This window comes from Mya arenaria, chromosome 5 (assembly GCF_026914265.1).
Source record: "Mya arenaria isolate MELC-2E11 chromosome 5, ASM2691426v1".
In the NCBI taxonomy this organism is placed as follows: domain Eukaryota; kingdom Metazoa; phylum Mollusca; class Bivalvia; order Myida; family Myidae; genus Mya; species Mya arenaria.
This window is the reverse complement of record NC_069126.1, coordinates 51,472,050-51,500,008: the sequence shown is the minus strand read 5'-3', so window position 1 is coordinate 51,500,008 and position 27,959 is coordinate 51,472,050. Positions and strand designations below refer to the sequence as shown.

Here is a 27,959-nt window from a genome sequence, read left to right as displayed (position 1 = left end):
AGTTACTTGGAGTTTATTTTTTATACTGTGTTTGTCAATTTTTGACACTCGACAGAATTGTTTCAAACTTACAGCCTAAAGTTGCATTATGGCTTGCCTGAGCACCTAGGTATATCTAAGGCATTTATTTATTTCATAGTTAGTTTGGTTTTTACAGTGTTATTTCCATTTGAATTTAATTAATGAACTTGAATAGATTGTATAAAAAAATGCAAACATCTCAGTTGTTCTTCACACCCAACCTCCCTGCCTTTGCCCTGTGTCGAACCTGAGGGTTCTTGTAACCGCCCGTGTGGCTTACTACCACTTGTTGAGGTTCGGTTACACAGTAATCTATTTTTAGTAACAGTGACATTGACCCTAGGCGAGAGAAGTCAATCCATGAAAGCTCTGCATAAACTTGTCCTATATACCAAGTTTGGTCACACTATGTCAACCTTTACTTGAGTTATTTAGTATAAGCATATTTCTATTTTTAGCAACAGTGACATTGACCTAGACCATAACTCTAGGGGCCCAAAACACAATCTCAGAAAAGGTCTCTATAAACTCTTCCTATATACCAAGTTTGGTCTATTTATTTCAAACCTAGCTAAAATTATTCCATTCATAAGGTGACTTTGACGCTGCCTCCCACCAGCCGCCCGAACAATGACGCAAGTTGACATTCAAATAACTGGTTTTCCCTTTATGAAAATGTGGTTAAGAATATATATAAAAATGTGCCTTTCAAAAAATATAAAAAGAAAAATTGAAAAAAAAAATCATTCCCATAATTTGTATTAAGGGTTAAAATGGAGTTATGTTCCTTGTTCTAAGATGGTCGTCAATAATTATGCAAAGTATTAAGGGCATTGAATGAAGGGTATAGACGTTTTTTTATTAAAATCCCAACTTGCCCTACAACTTTAACCTGCCCTTTAACTTTAACCTGCCCTAAAACTTTAACCTAAGTCAATCAGGGGCCATAACTGGTATTAAGGATAATATGGAGTTATGTAACCTCATTGTGTGATAGTCCTAAACAATTGTGTGAAGTATTAAGTCAATTGAATGAAGGGTATTGGACTAATAAGTGAAAATCCCAACTTGCCCTAAAACTTTAACTTGCCCTAAAAGTTTAACCCAAGTCAATCTGGGGCCATAACTTGTATTAAGGATAATATGGAGTTATGTAACCTCAAAGGGGTGATGGTCCTGAACATTTGTGTGAAGTATTAAGTCAATTGAACAAAGGGTATAGAAGTTGTTAATAAATATCCCAACCTGTCCTAAATCTTTAACCGCAGTTCAATAGTCATTCAGGGGTCATAATTTGTAAAAAGGATAATATGGAGTTATCTAACCTCATTGTTTGATGGTCATGAACAACTATGTTAAGTATTAAGTTAATTGAATGAATGTATTGGACTTCTCTAAGTGAAAATCCCAACTTGCCCTAAATTGCAATTTCTAACCGGACACTGACACTGGGGTGACTAGTATAGCCCTCCTAATTCCTCGAATAATCGAGCTAAAAACTATATTCCAAGGCTTATCATAAAACATTTCTTTTTTTGCAATTTTGCTCAAATATCAGGCACAAATTTATCTCATATTATAAGAAAGATAAGTGTGCCTATTTCAGTCCCTGGTTGATCAACAGAGGCATCCACATCATCAGCATCCACATCATCAGCATCCACATCATCAGTATCATCAGTATTCACATCATGGCACTGTCCAGCTGCAATACAAAAACATCACATCACTGAAAAGTGACAGAAGCATCAAAAACAAAACAAGACAATACATTATGGTATTTACCATAGAAGAAAAACTACTGAATACAGTGCAGTGTGAATGACCTCCAACTGAGGACAATTCTAGCACAAACACCTCCAATTGAGGACAAATTATTACCCTTGGACAATACATAAAACTATTTCGTATAAGTCTCTAGTATCTAATTCCTTTAACTCTAGGCACTTCAAACAGTTCTGTCTCATAAGATAGTAGGGACCTCTACTGAAAGTATTTGATAGAAACCCCACTGAAGACCAATATCAAAACACTGCAACTTCTAGTTAAGAAAAAAACTATATTCCTCTAGGCTTATACTAGAACAAAAAATAATTGAAATATTACTTTAATTACAGGCACCCATTCATCTTATATTTTAAGAAAGATTAAAGAACCTATTTCAGTCCCTGGTTGATCAACGGAGGCATCAACATTATCAACATCCACATCATCAGCATCCCCATCATCAGTATCAACAGTATTCACATCATGGCACTGTCCAGCTGCAATACAAAAACATCACATCGCTGAAAAGTGACAAAAGCATCAAAAACAGAACAAGATTATGCATTATGGTATTTACCATAGAAGAAAAACTACTGAATACAGTGCAGTGTGAATGACCTCCAACTGAGGACAATTCAAGCACAAACACCTCCAATTGAGGACAAGTTAATACCTTTGGACAACACATAGAACTATTTCATAAATATCTCTAGCATTTAATTCCTTTTATGCTAGGAACTTCAAAGTCAGTTCCATTTCATAAGACTGGAGACACCTCTACTTAAAGTGTTTTATAGCAAACCCACTGACGACCAATATTTAACACTTTGCAACTGTTAGACCTTTAAGAACAAAACTAAATTTCAAGGCTTATAATGGAACAAAATTAAATTGCAATTTTACTTAAATATCAGGCAACCATTCATCTCATATAAGTAGAAAGGTAAGTGAACAAGCATACCTCTATTAGTCCCTGGTTGATCATCCGGGGCATCTACATCATCAATATCCTCATTATCAGCATTATATCATCAGTATGAACAGTATCCACATCATCAGTAAGAACAGTTTCCACATCATGGCACTGTCCAGCTGCAATACAAAAAATCACATCACTGAAAAGTGACAGAAGCATCAAAAACAGAGCAAGATTATACATTATGGTATTTACCATAGAAGAAAAACTACTGAATTCAGTGCAGTGTAAATGACCTCCAACTGAGGACAATTCTAGCACAAACACCTCCAATTGAGGACAAGTTATTACCCTTGGACAACACATAAAACTATTTCGTATAAGTCTCTAGTATCTAATTCCTTTAACTCTAGGCACTTCAAACAGTTCTGTCTCATAAGATAGGAGGGACCTCTACTGAAAGTATTTGATAGAAACCCCACTGAAGACCAATATCAAAACACTGCAACTTAAACACTGCAACTTCTAGTTAAGAAAAAAACTATATTCCTCTAGGCTTATACTAGAACAAAAAATAATTGCAATTTTACTCCAATAACAGGCACCCATTCATCTTATATTATAAGAAAAATTAAAGTACCTATTTCAGTCCGGAGGCATCAACATTATCATTATCCACATCATCAGCATCCACATCATCAGTATCATCAGTATTCACATCATGGCAATGTTCAGCTGCAATACAAAAACATCACATCACTGAAAAGTGACAGAAGCATCAAAAACAGAACAAGACTATACATTATGGTATTTAACATGGAAGAAAAACTACTGAATACCGTGCAGTGTGAATGACCTCCAACTGAGGACAATTCAAGCACAAACACCTCCAATTGAGGACAAGTTATTACCCTTGAACAACACATACAAAACTATTTCTTAAATATCTCTGGTATAAAATTTCATTTAAGCTAAGCACTTCAACCAGTTTTGTCTCATAAAACTTGAGGCACGTTTACTGGAAGTTCTTTATAGCACACCCACTGACAACCAATATTATAACACTTTGCAACTCCTAGTTAAGAAAAACACACCATATTTCAAGCGTATCAAAGACAACAAAAATCTTCAATCACTTATGCTTTCTCAAACCAGGGGACAATTCAATACAATTTAACAGAGCAACCTTGGAGTTTACCAATTGCACTGACGGCAAATAAAAACTTTCTAGTAATTTTAATTGTAAACAAAACATGTACGTTATACCAAAGAATTAATCTTTATTTAAAATAAAAGTCGGGGCATGATGGTGAACAAGCATGCACAGTTTCAAAGCCAGATGTCAATGGACTTTGAAAATATTTGAGGTGGTACGTAAACTTTAACGTAAATTCTAAGAAGAAAAAGGGGCATAATTTTCTCAAAATGCTTGATCAAGTTACCTCTTCCTGTGTACAGGTTGGGGGAATGATGGTGAACAAGCGTGCAAAGTTTCGAAGCCATATGTCAATTGACTTTGAAAATATTTGAGGTGGTACACAAACTTTAATATAAGTGGTCACGCCGACGCTGCTGCCGACGCTCGGGTGACTAGGATAGCTCTCCTTATTCTTTGAATAGTCCAGCTAAAAAATCATTGGTTAACACCTTATGCTGGGGCCTGAACTATAACTTTCTGCCAACAAAGTTATGTCCTGTTATACATGTAAAATAGGTGAGTATGTATTTTCCCCAATTCTGCGACAATATTTTCCTTTAGATTGTCCTATTTATGAAAAAAACATTTGATAGAAATCAGGTAAGAATTGGCCAAGAAAAAAACTTTGTCTGCAATAAAATAATTAATTATGCCTCCACTAGAATATGTGAATGCAAATGTTTATATGGCACATTATCACTTACATTCATTTCTACTTTGATAATAATTATATTTTGCATTTTTTTTTAATTATGCTTCCTTGTTTTAAACAGTATTCTATTTTACAATCAATTATTGGTTACAAACACATTCAAGCACAAACACCTCCAATTGAGGACAAGTTAATACCTTTGGACAACACATAGAACTATTTCATAAATATCTCTAGCATTTAATTCCTTTTATGCTAGGAACTTCAAAGTCAGTTCCATTTCATAAGACTGGAGACACCTCTACTTAAAGTGTTTTATAGCAAACCCACTGACGACCAATATTTAACACTTTGCAACTGTTAGACCTTTAAGAACAAAACTAAATTTCAAGGCTTATAATGGAACAAAATTAAATTGCAATTTTACTTAAATATCAGGCAACCATTCATCTCATATAAGTAGAAAGGTAAGTGAAAAAGCATACCTCTATTAGTCCCTGGTTGATCATCCGGGGCATCTACATCATCAATATCCTCATTATCAGCATGATATCATCAGTATGAACAGTATCCACATCATCAGTAAGAACAGTTTCCACATCATGGCACTGTCCAGCTGCAATACAAAAAATCACATCACTGAAAAGTGACAGAAGCATCAAAAACAGAGCAAGATTATACATTATGGTATTTACCATAGAAGAAAAACTACTGAATTCAGTGCAGTGTAAATGACCTCCAACTGAGGACAATTCTAGCACAAACACCTCCAATTGAGGACAAGTTATTACCCTTGGACAACACATAAAACTATTTCGTATAAGTCTCTAGTATCTAATTCCTTTAACTCTAGGCACTTCAAACAGTTCTGTCTCATAAGATAGGAGGGACCTCTACTGAAAGTATTTGATAGAAACCCCACTGAAGACCAATATCAAAACACTGCAACTTAAACACTGCAACTTCTAGTTAAGAAAAAAACTATATTCCTCTAGGCTTATACTAGAACAAAAAATAATTGCAATTTTACTCCAATAACAGGCACCCATTCATCTTATATTATAAGAAAAATTAAAGTACCTATTTCAGTCCGGAGGCATCAACATTATCATTATCCACATCATCAGCATCCACATCATCAGTATCATCAGTATTCACATCATGGCAATGTTCAGCTGCAATACAAAAACATCACATCACTGACAAGTGACAGAAGCATCAAAAACAGAACAAGACTATACATTATGGTATTTAACATGGAAGAAAAACTACTGAATACCGTGCAGTGTGAATGACCTCCAACTGATGACAATTCAAGCACAAACACCTCCAATTGAGGACAAGTTATTACCCTTGAACAACACATACAAAACTATTTCTTAAATATCTCTGGTATAAAATTTCATTTAAGCTAAGCACTTCAACCAGTTTTGTCTCATAAAACTTGAGGCACGTTTACTGGAAGTTCTTTATAGCACACCCACTGACAACCAATATTATAACACTTTGCAACTCCTAGTTAAGAAAAACACACCATATTTCAAGCGTATCAAAGACAACAAAAATCTTCAATCACTTATGCTTTCTCAAACCAGGGGACAATTCAATACAATTTAACAGAGCAACCTTGGAGTTTACCAATTGCACTGACGGCAAATAAAAACTTTCTAGTAATTTTAATTGTAAACAAAACATGTACGTTATACCAAAGAATTAATCTTTATTTAAAATAAAGGTCGGGGCATGATGGTGAACAAGCATGCACAGTTTCAAAGCCAGATGTCAATGGACTTTGAAAATATTTGAGGTGGTACGTAAACTTTAACGTAAATTCTAAGAAGAAAAAGGGGCATAATTTTCTCAAAATGCTTGATCAAGTTACCTCTTCCTGTGTACAGGTTGGGGGAATGATGGTGAACAAGCGTGCAAAGTTTCGAAGCCATATGTCAATTGACTTTGAAAATATTTGAGGTGGTACACAAACTTTAATATAAGTGGTCACGCCGACGCTGCTGCCGACGCTCGGGTGACTAGGATAGCTCTCCTTATTCTTTGAATAGTCCAGCTAAAAAATAATTGGTTAACACCTTATGCTGGGGCCTGAACTATAACTTTCTGCCAACAAAGTTATGTCCTGTTATACATGTAAAATAGGTGAGTATGTATTTTCCCCAATTCTGCGACAATATTTTCCTTTAGATTGTCCTATTTATGAAAAAAACATTTGATAGAAATCAGGTAAGAATTGGCCAAGAAAAAAACTTTGTCTGCAATAAAATAATTAATTATGCCTCCACTAGAATATGTGAATGCAAATGTTTATATGGCACATTATCACTTACATTCATTTCTACTTTGATAATAATTATATTTTGCATTTTTTTTTAATTATGCTTCCTTGTTTTAAACAGTATTCTATTTTACAATCAATTATTGGTTACAATCAATTGATTAGTTGGCTGTAATTGGAAAGCTGTTGCTATTTATATACTGTTTAACTGTTATATATAACAGTAAGTCACTCTAAGATGAATTTTATGTATTTTATCGGATATACATGGTAAAGACTGATTTAGACTCTTAGATTGTTTTTTAAAAGAAATAAAAAATAAACATTATATCATATCTTGCTTTCAACCGGCTAGTGGTAACATTCAATCGTATTTGGAGTTTTTTTTATAAAGATGAAATTAAACAAAATGTACGCCGTTAAATATGATATTGTTTTGGACTTCTGCTACATTAACAATAAATCTGACTGCAAAACAACCATGTATCTTAAAGATAAGTGTTTAACATCACATTAGTTCACATACAACTTCTGAGCATAAGCGACAGTAAATTTTGGACATATAGATCTATATTATTTTTGATTTTGATTGTTTTAATTCCTTATGACCACACTTGACATTAGATCAAAATTACATTAGAAAGTTAAGGTTAGTCACTGTACCCTAAACAGAATAATTTTGCATTCACAGTCACCTTAACATAAAAAAAACATAATCGGGTCATGATTCTTTGTTGGTAGGGTTTGGTTGTCTTGAAAACCTATTCAAATCATATTGTAGTTTATTTTTCAGAGGGCTACAAGTTTGCTAACAGAAGTCGTACCAACACAAACTCGCACCAATACGAGTCGTGCAATATACGGACAGGTCGCCCCACATATGTATTATATAGGCGGTATGGGTAGATTCATATAAGTAGCTTGTCATATAGACTTTATATTAATTTACCATCATCAATTATCAATAAAATACCTTTAAAAAAGATATCCAATAAATATTGTAAAATTTGACAGAAATAATATATACTACCGTATATAATCCATATGCGGGGCGACTTCTCTCTATATATGGGGAGACTTCATAGAAGTACTAGATTGTGTTGGTACGACGGCTCTTGTAATCACGTGTTTGATGAAGTTCATGCATGGTTGTTAGCTACAAGCATGATTGTATGCTAGTCTAAAAAAATAGACGTGTTATACAGGATTCTTCCAATACGTAACGTCTAAACGGGTTTGTGCAAAAACAGGGGTTTTTTGACACATTGAAATTTTATTTCGAGAAGAATTTTATGTTTGAAATAGGTAATAAAGGTTTATATTCATATTTTACCATGTAACTTGTGCAAATATATTTTGCACAAAAAAGCATTAAATTGCAATAAAACGAAACTTGACTAACACAGACTACAATTATGCCAAGCTTAACAACAATGCGTTGTTAAATTAAACCACAAAGGTTACACTTGAATTATTTTTAGACAATACCATTCTCTTATTACACTTAATGCACCAGTCAATTGTAACCTCGCCCCCCCCCCGGTCCGGGGGTATACCGGGGATAGCCGGGGAAAAGGGTTGTGTTTTTATTTTCCAGGTGCCCCCGCAGGGCCGGGTGATCGCGATGGTTTAGTCATAACGGCAAATTTAGCGGAGATTGGGCCTTATTTAGAGTCTCTGGGGTGCGGGGGCATTTGGTCGGCGTTTAACAATCAGTTCGTCCCCGCAAGGCGGGGATTTTACCCGGGGTTTGCTGAAATGAAAGTCAAAGTCCCGGCTATTCCATTGGACCTGGGGGGGGGACCGTGGTTACAATTGGCTGGTGCATAAGTGTTTCATGAAACCAGTCATCAATATTAGACTTTTGGATGAACAAGCCCGAATTCTTAAACTTTTGCTTGGCATCAATTTTTTAACAAGCCCTGCGCCTTGTATATAAAATTCAGAATTTTAACAAGCCCGGAAGACATTTTTCCAATGCAGGGGTTGCTAATTCATATTGATCTGTCAACAAAGCATCACCAATTTAAACTACCTAGCAGGTGCCCTTTATCTTTCCGCTCAATAAACTTAGCGCTGGGCTCTGTCATTCTTGGCTAGGGAAACAACAGGTGGGACATGGACGCTTAGAGTCGCCAAATAAAAACCGTCTCTGAAGACTGAAGCTATCATTCATCAACGACAACGTACAATTATTTGGACTAAGATGTATGCTATTAAGCATAATGCTTTAATGCACTGCTTTTGTAGATACATAAGCTTTAATAAATTAAACCATTCAAAAATAACTACTGGCGAATAGCTGGTGTTTAAACATAACAGCTGACCAACTTAAATCTTGTTTTGTTCATTTTTACAAGAATACTGTACACTGAATGTCTCCGAAAACTCGTCGTGTTGACATAATTCTTTAAATTAGCATGAAAAATGTAATACATTTCTATTTCAAAGAAAAGTATATAGTTTCTTATATAAACAGCTAATGGGCACATCATAATTGTAGAAACCATCACTGTATCTTCATTTTAATGAAATTGTCCGTTTCCGGGTCAGACATCGCGAAAACATATGACATTCTCAAAAATCAATCGAAGTAAACAACGTATGGTCATGACCGTATCATACTGATAAGATAACACCTTTAAACATATATTTTACGATAAAATATTGTTATAAAGTAAATTAACAATTGAAAACAGATGTTTCACTCACTTGATGATGCGCGTAACACCGCCAATCGAGACCACTGGAGTGTGACCAAAAAAGAGGCAAAAAATGGAAATTTACGGACGGTCACGCACTTCCCATACACTTGACCCTTCTGACCTCCAACTGAGGACAGTCCATTTTTATGATATTATTTTTCGTTTCAAGTCATAAAACGAACTTTGAGACTACCTTAAAAAAATGCCAAATGAGACCGTCCTCAGTTGGCGGTAATGGTCTCAATCGTTGCTGTTATTTCTAAGGATTGTCCTCAGTTGGCGGTGTGTGCAAACCAACACACACACACACACACACACACACACAAACACACACACACACACACACACACACACACACACACACACACACACACAATACACACATCCATGCATGCATGCATACACCACACATAAGTATTCGTTCTGAAACGTACGTATGGCGTGCGATAGATGTCCCTATGATAGCTTATTGTATATAAAGATTAATTTCCAATTTCCAATAAATGAATAAATTCCTACGATCGATGTTTTTAAGAACGTGTTGGATATTTTTATGGCTATATGTGTCTTAATAGTTAATTAATTATTGAAGTTTTAGTATTTCACATATTTTTATATGCATCAAAGGACAATCTTTCATTGTTATTTGTGGATGAGTGTATGTAATATTTATTGAAATAATAAGAGAGTTACACATGTTTTTGCATTTGTTTCGTTTCACTATTCATCATTAATCTTCACGTTTACTCAGGATATTGATCGTTGTGGAAGCTACAAAACGTTTAATTGCCTCTATTTCTAGTGTGTTTCATAACACTCGTACACTCGACAAATTCGAACTTAAAACTCAGTCTTTTGGTTGGTATAATTCTTGTAATTTGTCATTATAATTTCGTTCTGTTTCACCAGGATTTCAGTCAATTTGAAATCTGAGAAAGGTCGAAGATAACTGATTGTTAACCAGATTTTTCTATAAAGAACAAATTACACACTGTACAGCTATTTAATTTATAGAAACATATTTGGAAGAAGAATTTTATTTCAGTAAGGCAACAGTTCCATGCCGACAAAACAAGCTATTTAATCGAGTCCTGTAATAGTCTAAATAACTTCCGCTTTCGATTTCAAATTTAGACTATAGTGAATGGGACGTAATTCGAAAGTTATCAAATTCTATAAATACTGCTGTTAATAATATGATACAAATGTACTATTTTAGAGTTTAATTCATTTATTTATTATTCATAATATGTGTCGAACTCAATAGATGCAGTTGCTATTTATTTATTTATTTGATACAACATACTTGTTATATAATTTATATGTTCACTATTTGTAGTTTTATACGTACACCATTACATATTCTATGTTGATTTGATCACGGGTCATGTTGGCCTATTTCAAATATATATTGTGTGTTATATTTCCATGAATAAACCTTCTTCTTCTTCTTCTTCTTCTTCTTCTTCTTCTTCTTCTTCTTCTTCTTCTTCTTCTTCTTCTTCTTCTTCTTCTTCTTCTTCTTCTTCTTCTTCTTCTTCATCCATACCAAAACACTCGAACACCTAAATGCACACATAAACACACACACACACACACACACACACACACACACACACACACACACACACACACACACACACACACACACACACACACACACACACACACACACACACACACACACACACACACACACACACACACACACACACACGCACACACACACAATACACACACCCATGCATGCATGCATGCATACACCACACATAAGGATTCATTCTGAAACGTACGTATGGCGTGCGATAGATGTCCCTATGATAACTTATTGTATATAAAGATTAATTTCCAATTTCCAATAAATGAATAAATTCCTACGATCGATGTTTTTAAGAACGTGTTGGATATTTTTATGGCTATATGTGTCTTAATAGTTAATTAATTATTGAAGTTTTAGTATTTCACTTATTTTTATATGCATCAAAGGACAATCTTTCATTGTTATTTGTGGATGAGTGTAGGTAATATTTATTGAAATAATAAGAGAGTTACACATGTTTTTGCATTTGTTTCGTTTCACTATTCATCATTAATCTTCACGTTTACTCAGGATATTGATCGTTGTGGAAGCTACAAAACGTTTAATTGCCTCTATTTCTAGTGTGTTTCATAACACTCGTACACTCGACAAATTCGAACTTAAAAATCAGTCTTTTGGTTGGTATAATTCTTGTAATTTGTCATTATAATTTCGTTCTGTTTCACCAGGATTTCAGTCAATTTGAAATCTGAGACTGGTTATTGTTGATTGGGTTTTGAGCAACATTGGATATATAAAGTACATCTTAAGTGTAGTTCTCCTTGTAAGGGACATGCCGTCTGTGTAGTGTATTCCAACTTTAATCAATTGTATCTTCATTTTTGTCGGAATGGATGTATGAGAGTTAAAAATCTCAAAAGCTCGTTGCTCTTGGTGTCCTATAGTTTCGAATTTAATTATAGAAGAACTATAATAAAAAATGTGATACCATGTTTTGTACTAACAGCATATTTTCTAGAGTGAAGAAAAACTTATTGGCACGATGCATATGTATCTTATATAAGTATATTTACATTTTGTTTTCGTTCATCTGGCCATTTTCCTTATCTACTGCACAGTATATCCCAATAATCGCCAATTATAAAGGTGTTATCCTCATTTTCTAGCAGAAATGTTTATGAAAAAAATGATGTTTAAAGAAGCCGTCGCTATAGGATGCTGGTCCAGACTCTGTATACGCGGAAGGGGATATTCCTAATTGTGTCTGAACTGTATATCAAAATAGTTTGCCTTCCCTTGTCCATACGTTTTCATATTCGAATAGTTGTCTTTTTGCATGATTTTGCTCCAACAAGATGTCAAGCTTTAAGTCATTAATTTCCCTATACATTTCTATGCAAACATGCAACACTTCAGCTTAGAATGAAAAAGGCCAGTTCTGGCGTTTTACGTATATAACAACAATACATTTTTTTTTCAAATTAAGTTTAAACTCAATTTATTTAAACAATAAAAAGTTTGCCGCGTTTTTCCTAAGATAACTCCTCCACTTTGAAGTTTAGCACGTTGATTTTCAAGAAATCCATGATGCATCAGGCCGGAAAACAACCAAGTTCTAATCATTATTTTTTATCATCTCTGAGACGTTTATGAAATTGTTTTCTCTCTGAGAGCAAGTTTTGGACTGAAATTAAAGTATAGAAAATAAAAACAATTGTGCATCACTTGGACAAAAACAAAAGAAGCAATCTCAATCTTAAACACAAAGAGTGAATCCTTCCAATAGATGTCGTTTTTATTTTTAATAATGTTTTCTTTATTTGTTCCCAGTTTTTGTACAATGATGCTTTTTATTATGAAACTCTATGATCACACATGATGCTCATAGTTGCAAACAATTACTGCATCGTTTCTTTGAAAAGTGTTTGCATAAAGCATTTTGAATTTTATCCCTTCGACTGCAGATTAAGTTGTGATCTCTTATCATTGAAGTGCTTAAGGTTTACCTATTAGTTTATTATTATTTGTTTGGATGATATGGAGTTAAAAAAAAATAAACCAAACGTATGAACTGTTTAAATGCTCACTAAATTTCTAACGATCTCGTGATTAACGCAACATTTATCAACTAAGTAACACTCATACGACATACCGTCAAGGGCGTATATGGTTTCTCAATATTTTAATTTATAGCAAGAAAGCTAGCGATTAAAATGTTTTAGATGCCTCTTTCACATACAAAACAACATGTTCAACCTATCAAATATTCCCAGATACATTTATGTAAATCACATGTTTATGTATTGAAATATTATTTTAAAATAATTTGTGAAACTCCTGAGTGACCCTGTTTTTTGCGTATAATCTTAGCTATTCCGAAGGAGGTGGAAAATCTTATGTACGTTGCAGCCGAATCTACTGTCACACAAACACCATCATCCGCACACGCACCTAGCCGTGGAGAAACGCGAACCGAAAGAACAACGATTGACGATTTATATGCTGTTGTTGATAATAATGAGAAAACATCTGGTAATACTCCAAAATTCGTTGTATTGCATATAAAAAATAATTTGATGAAAAGGGCCCAAAAATAAATGTTTTTATTTTGAGAACAGTAGTTTCTCACTGTAAATATCTTACTCCGAAACGATTATTAGCGAAATATATCATTTATAGACATAAAATAAACATACTTGTTTTTGTTTCGGAACGAGATATCTCGATTTATTTCACCTCATTTTTGAAATGACGTCATTGGGTGTATCTGTCATGAGCGCGCTGACGTTTGAGTTAAAAAAATCAATAAAATATCATTTTTATTTCACTGATAAATCTCAATAAATCACCGAAATGCACATAATAAATGGGTTGTGTTTTTCTGAGGTACACCAACTGCAGCAGAGAGCCAAATGATAAAAGACAAGGAAGTGCGGTAAGCAAAGAAACAAAACATTATCTCATCGTCATATGAGCCGTATCGCATTATTTCGGGTCATTGTTTTTTTTTTTCTTTTTCAAATGAAATAAATCATAAATTGAATCATGTAAATTAATGAATATTTCAATGCGTTTCAAATTCTACCTAACCTTTACATTAAAAAATCGTTATTTGCGCAAGATTTTCTTGCCCAACTACTTCATTCCACTGCACCCATAATGTTTGTTTCAAACGGCTGAAATGACTCATCAAAATTGTTTATATGAAAATTTCAGTGTAATGACATAAATAAATCAACAGCTAGTACGAATATTGATACATTTATATGCATGCAATTTGAAAAGTGTATCTTTGTTATGACGGCATGTGTGTGGCATTAAATTTAGAATTTGAAATACGCAACGTATGTTTGTGTCTGTCACCTGGTATACAACGCCATTGAAGAGATATCAACATGACATTTTTCGTATTTCTTGAAATATAGTTAAATTAAAATAAAAAATTAAGTACTAAAAACATTTTTTCATCCGAAGGCTTACAATTGCGCGATGCGGCTCTTATAGCATGTTATCACAACTCGATACATGCACGAATCTTTAGCCATGATATCAAAATGGATAATATTGATTTGATTTTAACATAAGGGAGATCAATTATTGAAAAAGATGATTATAAAAAGGTAAACATGATCACATGGATATTGACCGAAATGAGTTTATACACAATTGTCTGCATAAAGAAGTTCCTATATAGACTTCCTTGCACCTTTGATTGTTAACATCAAATTAGTTTTAAGTATAAGAGATGTACTTTAAACAGTGAAACTTTACAGCAAATTTAAAAGAATATTAAATTGAACAAATTCATTTAATTTTGGGTCTTTTTTCTGTTAACAAAGAAGTTGCATAAAATTATCATGCCACAAGTTAAACCGAAAGGTGTAAAAGAGCGCTTCAAACAGATACATATTTCCAACTAAATATTCATAAAAACAATACATGTACTATAAATTGCTTTTAAAACTAGGCTTTTCAGTTGGCATATAATTATATATAAAATATTCCGTACATGTTCGAATTGATATTTTATCAAAACTTCAGTGTTAAAATTGATATATTATGGTAACGGAACATTCAAAACACAGATTTGATTACAAATACGTGCTTTTATTTATTTATTCTACCAAAAACAAAATGGTCGTTAGGGTAGGGACAGAAATATTGCTTCTGTAAAATATAATTATGTGAAGCGCTACGGTTTAATAAAGACTTACAATACAAATATATAGGATCTGACACGAGTTGTCATTAAATACAAGATTTTATTAAACGAGTTCATGAAATTTGTTAGTAAGCGAGCCTCTGGCGAGCTTACTAACAACTTTCATGGACGAGTTTAATAAAAATATTGTATAAAATGACAACGAGTGTCAGATCTTTTTTATCACATGCTTAAAACGGTGTTTTTATTACCAATTTAGTTCCACGTTCCACTTTCTAAACCCATTGTTTGACAGCCAAAGTACACTGAGTGGAATGTCAACGATGCGCCATATAAATAGTTCCAAATAAAAATGACAAAAACAGCTAGCAGTTATCAAGTTTTTATTCTGATAAAGCGCTGAACAAGTCACAAGTATAAGCATGTGTAGTAAAATATCGAACAACATGAATAACGAACAATTTTAACCATTAAAACACAATAAGTACACAACTTGATGACGTCACACTGAGAGTACATGCTTTTACGCGGTTTATGTGACCTACATCGTCTGTCAAGTTTTACTGTGTGCACGGATTTAAAAGTTATTCGCTGTCGCTTTCTACGATGACTTTAAAGCGTTTTCTTAGTGGACATGGATGTTCACAACATGCAGATGATTACGACGAAGCCTTACTCTGCACTGCATGGATGTTGATGTTGAAAAAGTTCCATCAAGAATGTTTCCAGAGAAGAAGCTGTTCTTACCGTATTGGGACGTACGTGTGATGAGAAACCTGTGCTGCGGAATTCGTATTTGTGTTTTGGTAACCGACAGCTGATTAAACTGGCAAGCAAATTTTATAGCATTGGTCGCATATTGCCTGTTAAGATGGAGATGTTTGAAATGTTCTCGTGTTGTTTGTCACTAATGTGGCTGTATTTGTTGACCGACTGGATATTTCTGTGACTAGTAATCTGCATTATCTGGTTGGCGGAACATTGTTATCAAAAAGTTTTCGAACAAGATGCTTTCTGGCACTATGATTCGTAAGCCATTTGTCTCCCGGAAGTCCTTCCGCTTCATTATTGAGGTTAGTATTTGTTGGCGTTTAAACCATTTTGTTTACAAACAATGCGGAGGGATATCTAGGTCGCGTGTGATTAGTCTAGCCAATAGAAATGTCTGATATGTTATCTTACACATGTGTAAGACAAACATATTCGTAATGGGTATATTACACGGAAAACAAGGGTAAGCATGTGATAAAAAGTAAATAAAGTAAGCTGGAATTATGACGTTTCCTGTTACAATTGTTATCTTTTTATAAAAACTCCAATGTGTAAACTATTGTTCAGATCATTTCTTTTTGCACGGTTCTTTTGGACTAAATAAAAATTGAACAATCTATATTTTTTAATTTCATACCATTTAAGAAGTAGATAAATCAAGCTGGACTTGTGTATGCCGACGTAGTGTTCGACAAAGCCGAACCAGAGCAGGGACATTTCACAATACATGGATTAGAAGACAGAACCGAGTACGCTCAAGTAGACCTTACCATATAAACAAAGTCCCTACACGCGAGTGACGAGGAAAATTGCGTTTAGCCAATCGAGTTTTATAAACGTTTTATAAAAGTATCAAATACTTACCCTACATTTTTGGGTTTGTTTGCGATGGGTTTTATTAAAAGAACAAGAATTAAGAAAAAAAAATAAGAAGGAAAAATAACATATTAAGTCTGATAAGACGTAAACGAAACCAGTGACCAATACGATTTCAATTGATACCAGTATATTTTGGATCTCCATGCATTAAAATTTTACTTACTCACATGACACGACAAAATGACAAGCATATTCTAAATTGAATATCTAGAACGAATTCATTGCAAGATAAACGTCTTATTGTTTTGTTTCAATAAATAGTACTGCTGATAAAGTAAACAGAACAAAATGCTGTATTGGTATCATTGTTTGTAAAGGGTATGCTAATAAAGTTTATATTGTAGTAATAACTGACGAGTTAAACATCACATGTTTCCTAGTTATCATCCAACTTGACACCCCGTTATGTCATTGATTCTTGCTTTGATGATGAATAACTCATACAAGTTAAATGACAATTATTGATCACTTAATGATAGCTCTGTGCTTGATTGTGTAATATATTCAAAATGCATTCCTGTATGCATCTTAATATATGACCAAGGAATAACGGTTTGAATGTTTAGGTTGCGAATATATCTGTACATCCAATAACATTTTGAATTGGACGGTATCCTAGAACCAATAGTCTGCGTGATGAACTTTATTTTATTGTGTTTCTTGTGGTTACCTATTTGCTATTGAAAATATGTACATTTTATGTGTATATGTCCATTTTATATATTGTTTAGGCAGAAATGCATAAAACTGCATCATCATAGTTGCCCCTCTGTGCTTAAATACGGCCAAATATTTAATATCAGTAAAGTTGGCATAATGAGGTTTATGATTTCAGAAAAAATAATGGGTGTAATGCAAGCGACACAGCTTTTGGCATTTTTGGTTTCCCAAAAACTATATAGCGACACGAGCAATTTAGCACAGGTTAAGCTGATAAACCAACACTACATTTAAAAAAAATATTCAGTAATATAATGGCAGATTTAAAATAGAAAATGTAGGACAGATTTAACTTATCTAATCAAATAAGTCCTAGCGTATAGAAAAAGCTATCAATTTGTGGGAATATAAAAGTATTTAGCTCAGAAATTTCTGTTTTGCTTAAAATACTCATATTAAAGGGAAAAAGGCACCATGAAATGCCCAACACAGACAATTTAAGTAATCTAATTCATACATACAGACAATGCCAGTACAAAAGGATGTTGGCGATAAAGAAATAATTAAACCAGTTTTTAATTCAGTATAAGAATTTGAAAAAAAAGCTAATTGTGTTGTGCCAATTGCAAGATATAACAAAATAATATAATCTAAATGGATATGGAGAACATAGTATGTTAACTATTATATAAGCCTCTATATAGATGGGAGAAGTCGCAAAACTTATTGGTTTGATTAAAACGTCTTCTTAACAAAATATAACACCTTTTGTGCAATTTAAATGGAAATGAAAAGAGGAGAAAAAAAATGAAAATGATAACAGAAGATGCATATATAGGAGTATGGACAAGATAAGAAGTGTTGCGTCACCAGATTGTGCAATGATACATATATTTTATGAGATGTTTCATTTCGTAGAAAAGAGGGAAGAAATCAAATACATGTTATAACAATTGGAAGAGATACTATAAACAACAGAAGAGAACATAGAAGCATGTATGCTACTAGCGAAGATTTAGCTATAAAGTGGGGATTAGTTTGAATGTGCTGCGATGGTACAAAGAGATTGTTTTTTTCTAAAAATGGTAGAACAAGATGAAGATTTATATATAGGGACGCCCAATAGTAATGTATTCAATAAATTCGTTATTGACACCGATACATGTATCTAGAGATAATACATATGCTGAATATAAAGTTTATATAATGAGTGAAAACTTTCTTAAAATACAGTTCGAGGAAACTTTTCAACCACTTTCTATTATTATTGATGGTAAAATTAGGCACTATCACCATGGTATGAAAATATATATAGCACTTAAAAATACATGTATTTAACCAAATAAACAAAGAGAACTAGTAAGATAATTTCAATCAAACAATCATGGAAACAACACAGTTGAAACATTAAATGATATGAATAACAGAATGAATGATTTGATTTCAGAGGGATCTGGTTGGGTATTGAAAAGTTTTGATTAACATACCACAACAATTGTTAATTATAAATCATTGAGATACCTTTTGTATCCATCATTACCAGAAGGTATCAACAAATAAATAAATGATAAATTAATATTTTGAATGAAAGTGACAGCAGTTTTCGCTGGTGACATTTAGCAAACATGTAACCCATGCAAGTACATCAAGAAAGAAAAAAAAGGCTAAAAACGCTCAAACAATGCCATTTACTTTATGATATGTATATAAATTAGTTTGTTCTTATGACGAGTAATAAACCTGTAAAAGTATACCGCCAGACTAACTGAATATATCGTTTTATGCAGAAAAAGTTAAAAGAAGAAATATTTTGCGCTAGAACAATAAAATACCATTTGAAAACGGACTGATAATAACTAGAGAAAAAGAGTACGAATTTAAAAAGGCTGCATCTTCTTTTGTAGATAGAAATACACAGAATCAGACTACAAAAGTGTAAGAAACCATTGTCATGTAACATGAATATACAGAAGGTCTGCGCACAATGTACGTAACAGATAAAATATATTAACTTAAATTATTTCAATAATGTTTCACAATTTGTGCGGATATAATGGTAACTTTATCAGGCAGGAAATAGGTACAACACTGAAGAAAACTGAAGAATACAGGAAGAAAATTAAAAAAAAACGCAAATTTAAACAGAAAACATATGGTTTAATAACAGTAACAAAGTTAAAAGAGATAAAAAGAAAAAAAAGAGAGAAAAAAAAACAAGAAAACACCAACAAGAGTAAATGCAATTCTAAACAAAACGAAAAAGTACTTTGCATTTATGGTAGGTAATTTACTATGTATTGGCAGTTAGCTATTTCTGAATAAATATTTTGCATATCAAGTAAATAATTGACATTTAGAGGCATTTAGTTTTACAAAACAATGCTTTTAATAAAAACTTTGAATTAATAAATAGAAAAGGAGTTTACCCATATATTTATATGAATGAGTTTTAGAGGTTTATTAATACCTCCTTACAAGACAACTTTATACATTTGATACATTTAGTAATTCCTGTATTTTTATCAGTCGTTTGAAGTGGTCTTTCATCGCTTAATATTTTCGGCATATCATTTTATTTGAATACTCAACTTTAGGGTACCATTTCCAATCTTATGTCTAGCTGACTGTAAAGAAAAATGGATATTTTTAAAATTTTATTCAAACGTATCAAGGCTTTGTGCGTTTCGTGTTTGCTTTGTACTTTATTTGTAGATAAATACAAATTTAGGGGCTTTTAACACCCGCGGCTATGTTAAATGTTGCTTATATTTGTCTGCTGCTTTTCATTATTCCACCATTTCGCGTAGGTATGTCCACTTTTATGGTTTCATGTAATGTTCGATAACCGTTATAATTAAATAGCATTCTACGAATCCGAAGTACCAGGTTAGTACAACAACGTGACCAATATATGCAGTTACAGCTTTGTAAATAAGTGTTTCGTTATATGTAAGGTGTAAACTGATTTGTGTTTGATTTGGTGGAAGCATGTTTGTTTCTAGTCCTTCAAAAATGTGTAGTGGTATAATTGCATAAACATAGTTTATAACGTTGTCTTAGATAAGGAGTGCTATTAATCTTTTGTTGTGACCGTCGTCACCGTCTGCTTCATTGTTGGTGTCTATAAAAATATTCACTCGCACCAGTTGAGCTTAAGTAGCTGTTAGACACTTATAGCAAGATGTTTACGTTGTTCTAAATAATCTATTTCCGTCAAATATAATTTTACCATTTTGTTTAACCTATTATGCATTAATCAAAGATGCTGCATCTTTTATGCATGCAATTTTAGCGCCATTACCATAATTCACACCATCTGCTGATTTATTAACTTGAAAGTAGCCATCATACCAATCAAAATTTGAGCTTTTAACATTCAAAGTAAAAGTACAATCGCTCTGCTTATCTGCTGGGTGATTTAGTGGTGTATCTAGTTCAACTGGTATGTGTTCATAACGGTTGCAGTATTCAACAATTCGAAATATTATATTGATAATATTTATTGTTTTCTTTTGATAATCTATTCATTCGTTTTATATTTGTATTTCCTTTTAACCACATTTGCCCGGAACCGAAAAGAAGTTGATTTATTCTTATATTCCCGTGTGTTATAATTTTAAAATTGTGTAATATTTCTTTCTTGTTAGATTTTTCTATTATTATTAACTTTTTGAATTGCATTCAATACTTGCGTTGCTTTAAGTGATCCCACTTTTTCCACCGCCTTATTCACGACATATTTCCCCATTTTATCACCTGCACTTTTAGCTCCTGTTTTAGTGTTTGTTTCGCAGCTATTTATATTGCCTTTGTTGCAGCTGTTTTAATACTGCTTGGTGCTATTTTTATCCAGTATTCGCTCAAACATAAAATAGTCCAGGAGCCGTATTCTATATACATCTTAGATCTGTCCTTACAATTTGATATCATCCTTTTTCTTAATCTTACGAAAGGTTAATGTCGATCTTATTTATTAGTTGTATTCAAAACTAATCTTGTTCTAAATCAATTCTAAGATCAAATCAACGAATTCAAAGTCAAGCAAATGCAAGTGCGCGCCGGAATGTCTTTCAATAATAGCTCCGGAAGTGACGAAAGGTTTTCCCGGTATGTTTAAAATAGCACGCGCGAACCTTATCGAAGACTGCAGATGATCGTACTGGCCGCCCCGATCGCTCTTTCGGTGATGAAGGATCGCAATCCTAATTTTTCACCGGCTGATTGCATTCTCCTCTGTGAGGTTATAGGTACACGATCACTAGTTGATAAAAAAAACTATGCAACTACGCCGTGAATAAGGCGCAACCAGTTCCTTGAAAGTATTATTTGCGCTTTGGAACATTTGTTTACATTCTTTTTGACTTAACGGTACTCCACATCTTGATGAACAGTTTACATTTTCAATATCAGACATGTTGTGTTGTGCTAAGGGGAGTTATATTGTGTGTCTTTGGTCACTAAACGTTATTATAATGCCCAATCGCAATACCCATGGTAAACACCAGACATAACAAAAAAGTGGGACAACTTGGCCTAAACACATCGGGCCAATATATGATTATATAAGAGATGCTACCAAGACAGGCTATTACATAATGATAATATCATTGCGTAAAATGAGTTTCAGAAATATTTCAAATTTCGTCATTTAGGTCTTGAAATCTCAAAACCTGCTTTCTTTCATGTGTGTTCCATACCAATATTAAATGCTTTGATCAATCTGAGGGTAAACATTTTTTAAATCAAAAAGTTAATATATATCTCACAATCTTATTAGATTAAGATAGTGTGATATTGGTGATTGTTTTCATTTAGAACAAAGTGTTGTTTTTCTTGAACCATTTACAAATAAAATGTCTTAACAGGAGCAGCAGAATGACGTAAAAACCCACTGAACCCTGTGGCGGAGGCCGTTATGGATGTTGTTGGCCGTCAGACAGTAAACATTCATGCCATATTGCCAGCTGCAGCAGGTTTTGACACAACGTGCATTCAGTGCACAAGGTTTTTATCATTTTATATATTATAAGTACATATTTTATTAGTATAACACTAACAAATTAGCTATTCTCTGTATTCAATGTTATGTACGTAAACGTATAGTTATTGTAATAATTGTATCAATGCTTATTTTCCATATTATGTATCTAAATGAGAAAAATGATATTAACTTGACAACGTATATTTTAATATGTGATATTACTTATATGTCAAAAAGTGCTGACTGAATAAATGTATCTTAAACACAAGGTGTACCACTGCAATTTAACAAACATTGTCAGAACATTAAAAAAATCTGCCAAGAAAGATTGAGTAGTTAAAAGAAGTAATAGAAAACATTTCACTTTTGGAATACAATTACTACCGAGAAGGTCAGACACAAATGGTAAAAAATCAATGAGTTCTCAACAATTTCATCCTTTCACAGAAATGACCAGAAACTACACACATAATAAGTTTATTTTACCAAAACATGTGGCAAAAGAAGATTTTAACAGAATTATTTATAAAAAGCTTGAAACATTTAAATGAGTGAGGATATGTAAACAAAGTTTTCATGCACTTGCATGCAACTTAATGCAATACAAGTTTCATGTAAAATGCACATGCTACATTTCAGACTGCCCCAAATAACAAATGTGATTGAATATGCTGTTATTTCACATAGTTCTGAATCACAGACGTTTACTGCCACTGACACACCATACACCAATCAACCACCAGAATTCCAGCCGGTCTTAAATGTGGACACTTTCGATTCCACCAATGACACTTCATGCTCTAATCAATGTTCGCACTGTAAACTATGCTTGGAAATTATCAACATACAAAAAAAAGTTAGAGTTAGAGGTGGCACTGCTGGACAACAAATAAAAACAAATTAAACTTTAACTGAATGTTGCTTATACCCTGATCAACATCAGTTCTTAGAAATATAACATTGATATTGACATTGTTAAAGGTTAAATCTTTCAGTCATTATGTTAAAACAAGATGCAAATTCAAAGTATACTTAGAAAATATTTATTTATGTTTTAAATATAACCCCTAACTATTTAAGGGAACTTTCAACTTTAAAGTCCTAGTTATGTTACACAAGTACTTTCCTGATACATCTTTTCTTCCCTCTTTCTCTTTCTATTCCCCGTGGTACAGGTCAGGTAGTATGTAGATATCCCTCATTCAGAGAGCTGTTTGATCCCGGTATTACATATAGAATGAGGGTCGGTTTGTTCTGTTTTAATCAATCTCAATCAAAAGGTACTTAACATTTAACTCATTTTGAATTAATTTTTTGGCTGTCTATGCTTTAACTCCTTTCCGGTGATGTTCATGAAAATCCAGGTCCTATATCATCTCTGTCGACCTCCTCTTCCGAAGCTTCTAGTGCGGTTCATGGTAGTTTAAGTACATAACAATGTGCAGGGATTTTACGGGAAAGAAGACTTTTTGTATGCTGACTTACATAACTTTGATATCTTAGCTTTTATTGAAACATGGCTCACGCCTAATGAATCTTCTGAGTTGCATTTTCCTGCCTTTTATACACCTTTTAGAAGAGACAGACCTACTGACACACATGGAGGTGCCATTGCCTTCATCCAATCTGACATATTTGTATTAGAGCGACGTGATCTTGAAGTTAATGATGAAGCATGGCTTTGGCTCGAATTACGCATTAAAACTAAACGTTTTCTTTTGGGTACTTTACAGACCTCCTAATTCCAGTTCGTATGTTTTTTAATTCATTACCAACTCAATATCACTGGCGGTTGATACTGGTATTAAAATATAGTCATTACAGGTGATTTCAATCTTGATATGAATAAATCATTATCTGGACAAAAGATTGAGACCGTATGTCAACATTTCAGTCTCTCACAAGTCATTCGTAACGCTACTCATTTTACCGAAAATTCAAAATCTCTTTTCGATTAATTCTTAGTTTCATCATCAGATATTGTTTTAAAATGTGGTGTAGGGGAGCCATTTCTGGATCAGTTAGTTCGTAGGCACTGCCCTATTAATTTCATATTGAAATTTACCAAAACGATCGGATCAACATTTAAACGGAATGTCTGGAATTATTCACAAGGAGACTATGTCAAACTTCGATCGCTTTTGTTATCTTTTGACTGGAGTTCATGTTTCCACATAAGTATCGATATATACGCTAATAATTTCTCTAATCAACTTATGACATTTTGTGAAATATGTATACCGTCAAAGTTTATTACGATTCGCACTCAGGACCCTCCCTGGTTTTATAATTAAATTCGTAAGTTAATTGGTCAAAGACAAAGATCATATAGAAGAACAGATTCTCGAATAATGAACACGACTGGCGACTTTAAAGGATGCTACGCAATCATGCCATTCATAATATAAGAACTGCCAAGCGAACACATTATGAAAAACATGCTTTGATACAACGAGATAATACCCTCTCCTTAACAGACTTTTGGAAAACCATTAAAAAAAATACTAGTCCTACGTCGACATCACAGCACATTCCCCCTCTCATCCAAAACCGCACCGCACCGTCTACGAATCAAACATTGACAAGGCAAATCTTCTGAACAACTTTTTCCAATCACATACCCTTCTAACTATAACTAACATACCTCTTCCCACTGTCTCTGATGCCCTTCCATGCAGGATTTCGATATTTCCAATCAAGATGTTCTTGACTCAATAAAGGTTCTGAAGACTGGTAAAGCAACAGGACCGGACTCTATAAACAGCTATGTTCTAAGGGAGATAGCGACCGAAATTTCACAACCCCTTCGAGACCTTTTTAATTACTCTCTTCGTACTGGTAAGGTATCTAGCCAGTGGAAACTGGCTCATGTATGCGCGATTGTTAAGAAGTCAGATCCCCAGATGTCTGTAATTACCGTCCAATATCCCTTTTGAGTGTTATAAGTAAGGTTCTACAAAGAATTTTGCATAAATACATGTTCAATATCTTCCGTCAAAGCGACTTCCTTACACCATTTCAGTCAGGTTTTGTTACTTAGGATTCCACTGTTAATTAGCTTGTATATATTTATCACTCATTCTGCCTCGCTCTAGATGAGAGTAAAGAAGTACGAGCAGTCTTCTGTGATATTAGAAAAGCCTTTGATCGCGTTTGACATGAAGCCCTCATTTTTAAACTTAAAGAAAGTGGTATTTCTGGTCCCCTATTATTATGGCTTACTGATGATCTCAGTGATAGAAAACAGTGCGTTGTCATGTCTGGTACCATGTCTGATACGGTTTCAATATCTGCCGGAGTTCCGCAAGGTTTAATCATTGGACCCTTACTCTTTCTTGTCTACATAAATGATATCGTTCGTGAAATAAATTCATCTATACGTCTTTTTGCAGATGAAACTACCATGTATATCATTGTCGATGACCCCTTGTTTGCTGCTCAGCAATTAAATGATGACATGGAAAAGACCCATATGTGGGCAGAAAGGTGGCTTGTATCATTCAATCCGGCGAAAACTGAATCCCTCCTTTTCTCTCGATAAACAAACGGACAGGCCCATCCACCCATTGTTATAGATAATGTTGAAATAGTGGAAGTTACTTATCATTAACATCTTGGCGTCACACTATCCAATAACTGCTCATGACATGAACATAATCAGTCCGTAAATACTAAGGCCTGGCAACGTATCTACCTCATGCGATCATTCAAATATGTCCTTGATCGCAAATCACTAGAATTACTTTATTAAACATCTATTCGGCCACTTTTAGAATATGTCGATAATGTTAGGGACAATCTTACGCAAGCTGACGAAGAGGATCTAGAGAAGTTCAGCATGAGGCAGCGCGAATCATCTCCGGGTCAACACGACTCGTTTCCATTTCTAATCTTTATATTGAAACAGGACTTGAACCTCTGAACGATAGAAGAAGGAAACATAAACACACACTCTTTTACAAGATGTTTCATCTCCTTACACCAGCCTATATCACTTCACTTATTCCGTCCCGAGTTGGTGATACAACCTCTTACAATCTTCGGAATTCTGTTAACCTTTGTAATATTACTTGTAAAACTCAACTGTTATCGAATTCATTTCTACCAACTTCAATATCGTCGTGGAATGCACTTCGTGGAAACTGTTCTTTCCTCTCCATCCTTGCCCTCCTTCAAGTTTTACCTTAACAAGAATAAACAAAAGTTCCTCAATTCTACTATGAGGGTGAACGCAAATTGTCACATATGCAAGGCTGTGGATGCACTGTAGTAATCTTAATGAACATTTTTGTCAATAGCATAAATTGCCAATGTGGTAAAATTGAGGACACCTACCATTTCTTTTTCACCTGTCCCTTATGTCATGCACAAAGGCCTCACCTATTTGCCCAATTGCCTGCTATAAGGCCTATGTCACTTCAAGTTCTATTGTTTGGATCCAAAAACGCCACGGACCAGACAAACATATATTTAACCACGTTCAACACTACATTCGCCAAACTAAACGTGTTTAATCTCCATAAGATAAATAAGAACAACCTCGACTCTACAGCTGACCTGACCTATCCTTGCACACTCCCCCCCCCCCTATTCCTGCTCTTTCATACCCCATGCGCATTTTTGACGTTCATCTTTCACATTATCCATCAAATGATAACGATTATATAAATATACAAACAATAACAGCATTTACACCATTTCAAGCAGCTTGAAAGAGTGACAGAAGCGAGGCATAGTATAAGCTACCATAGCATGATAACAATCTGGTACACTGCATCGGGTTCAGTGGGTTTTACGTCAACCTGCTGCTCCTGTTAATACATTTTATTTGAAAACGGTCAAAGAAAAACAACACTATATTCTCAATGAACACAATCACCAATATCACATTATCTTAATATAATAAGATTATGAGATATATATTATTTTTTTTACTTAATAATACGATTTAATGTTTACCCTCAGATTGATCAAAGCATTTAATATTGGTATGGAACATACATGAAAGAAAGCAGGATTTGAGATTTCAGACAGAAGACAGAAATGAAGAAATTTGAAAATATTTATGAAAGTCATTTTACGGTACGCAATGATATTATCATTATGTAATAACCTGTCTTGGTAGCATCTCTTAAATAATTACTATACTTGGCCCGGTGTGTTTGGGCCAAGTCGTACTACTTTTTTAGGTCTGCTGTTGACCGTGGGTATTGCGATTGGGCATTATAGTCATCTAAAATCATCCTATATACTCGCTCAAAGCCCTTGTTTCACCGTAGATGTTATCCCTGCAAATTTAAATGGCTTATCTTGAAAAAATAATACAGTTAAATAGCAACATGATAACAATACATGAATACAAATCGCTTGTTATAACAAACCAATATAAAAGGATATGTGCGTAGAGTATGTATTCA

General features: G+C 33.8%; 1 protein-coding gene across 1 annotated transcript in view; it reads right to left on the bottom strand.

Moving 5' to 3' along the window:
- The window catches only part of LOC128235780 (uncharacterized), a 98,609-nt gene that overhangs the window by 4,102 nt on the left and 66,548 nt on the right, over window positions 1-27,959 (bottom strand). The window contains exons 2-4 of the mRNA XM_052950578.1: window positions 2,750-2,782; window positions 2,178-2,285; window positions 1,619-1,726 (exon numbers count right to left, since the gene is read on the bottom strand). Of these exons, the coding sequence (XP_052806538.1) occupies window positions 1,619-1,726; window positions 2,178-2,285; window positions 2,750-2,782 (249 nt within the window). The remainder of the gene's footprint in view (window positions 1-1,618; window positions 1,727-2,177; window positions 2,286-2,749; window positions 2,783-27,959) is intronic.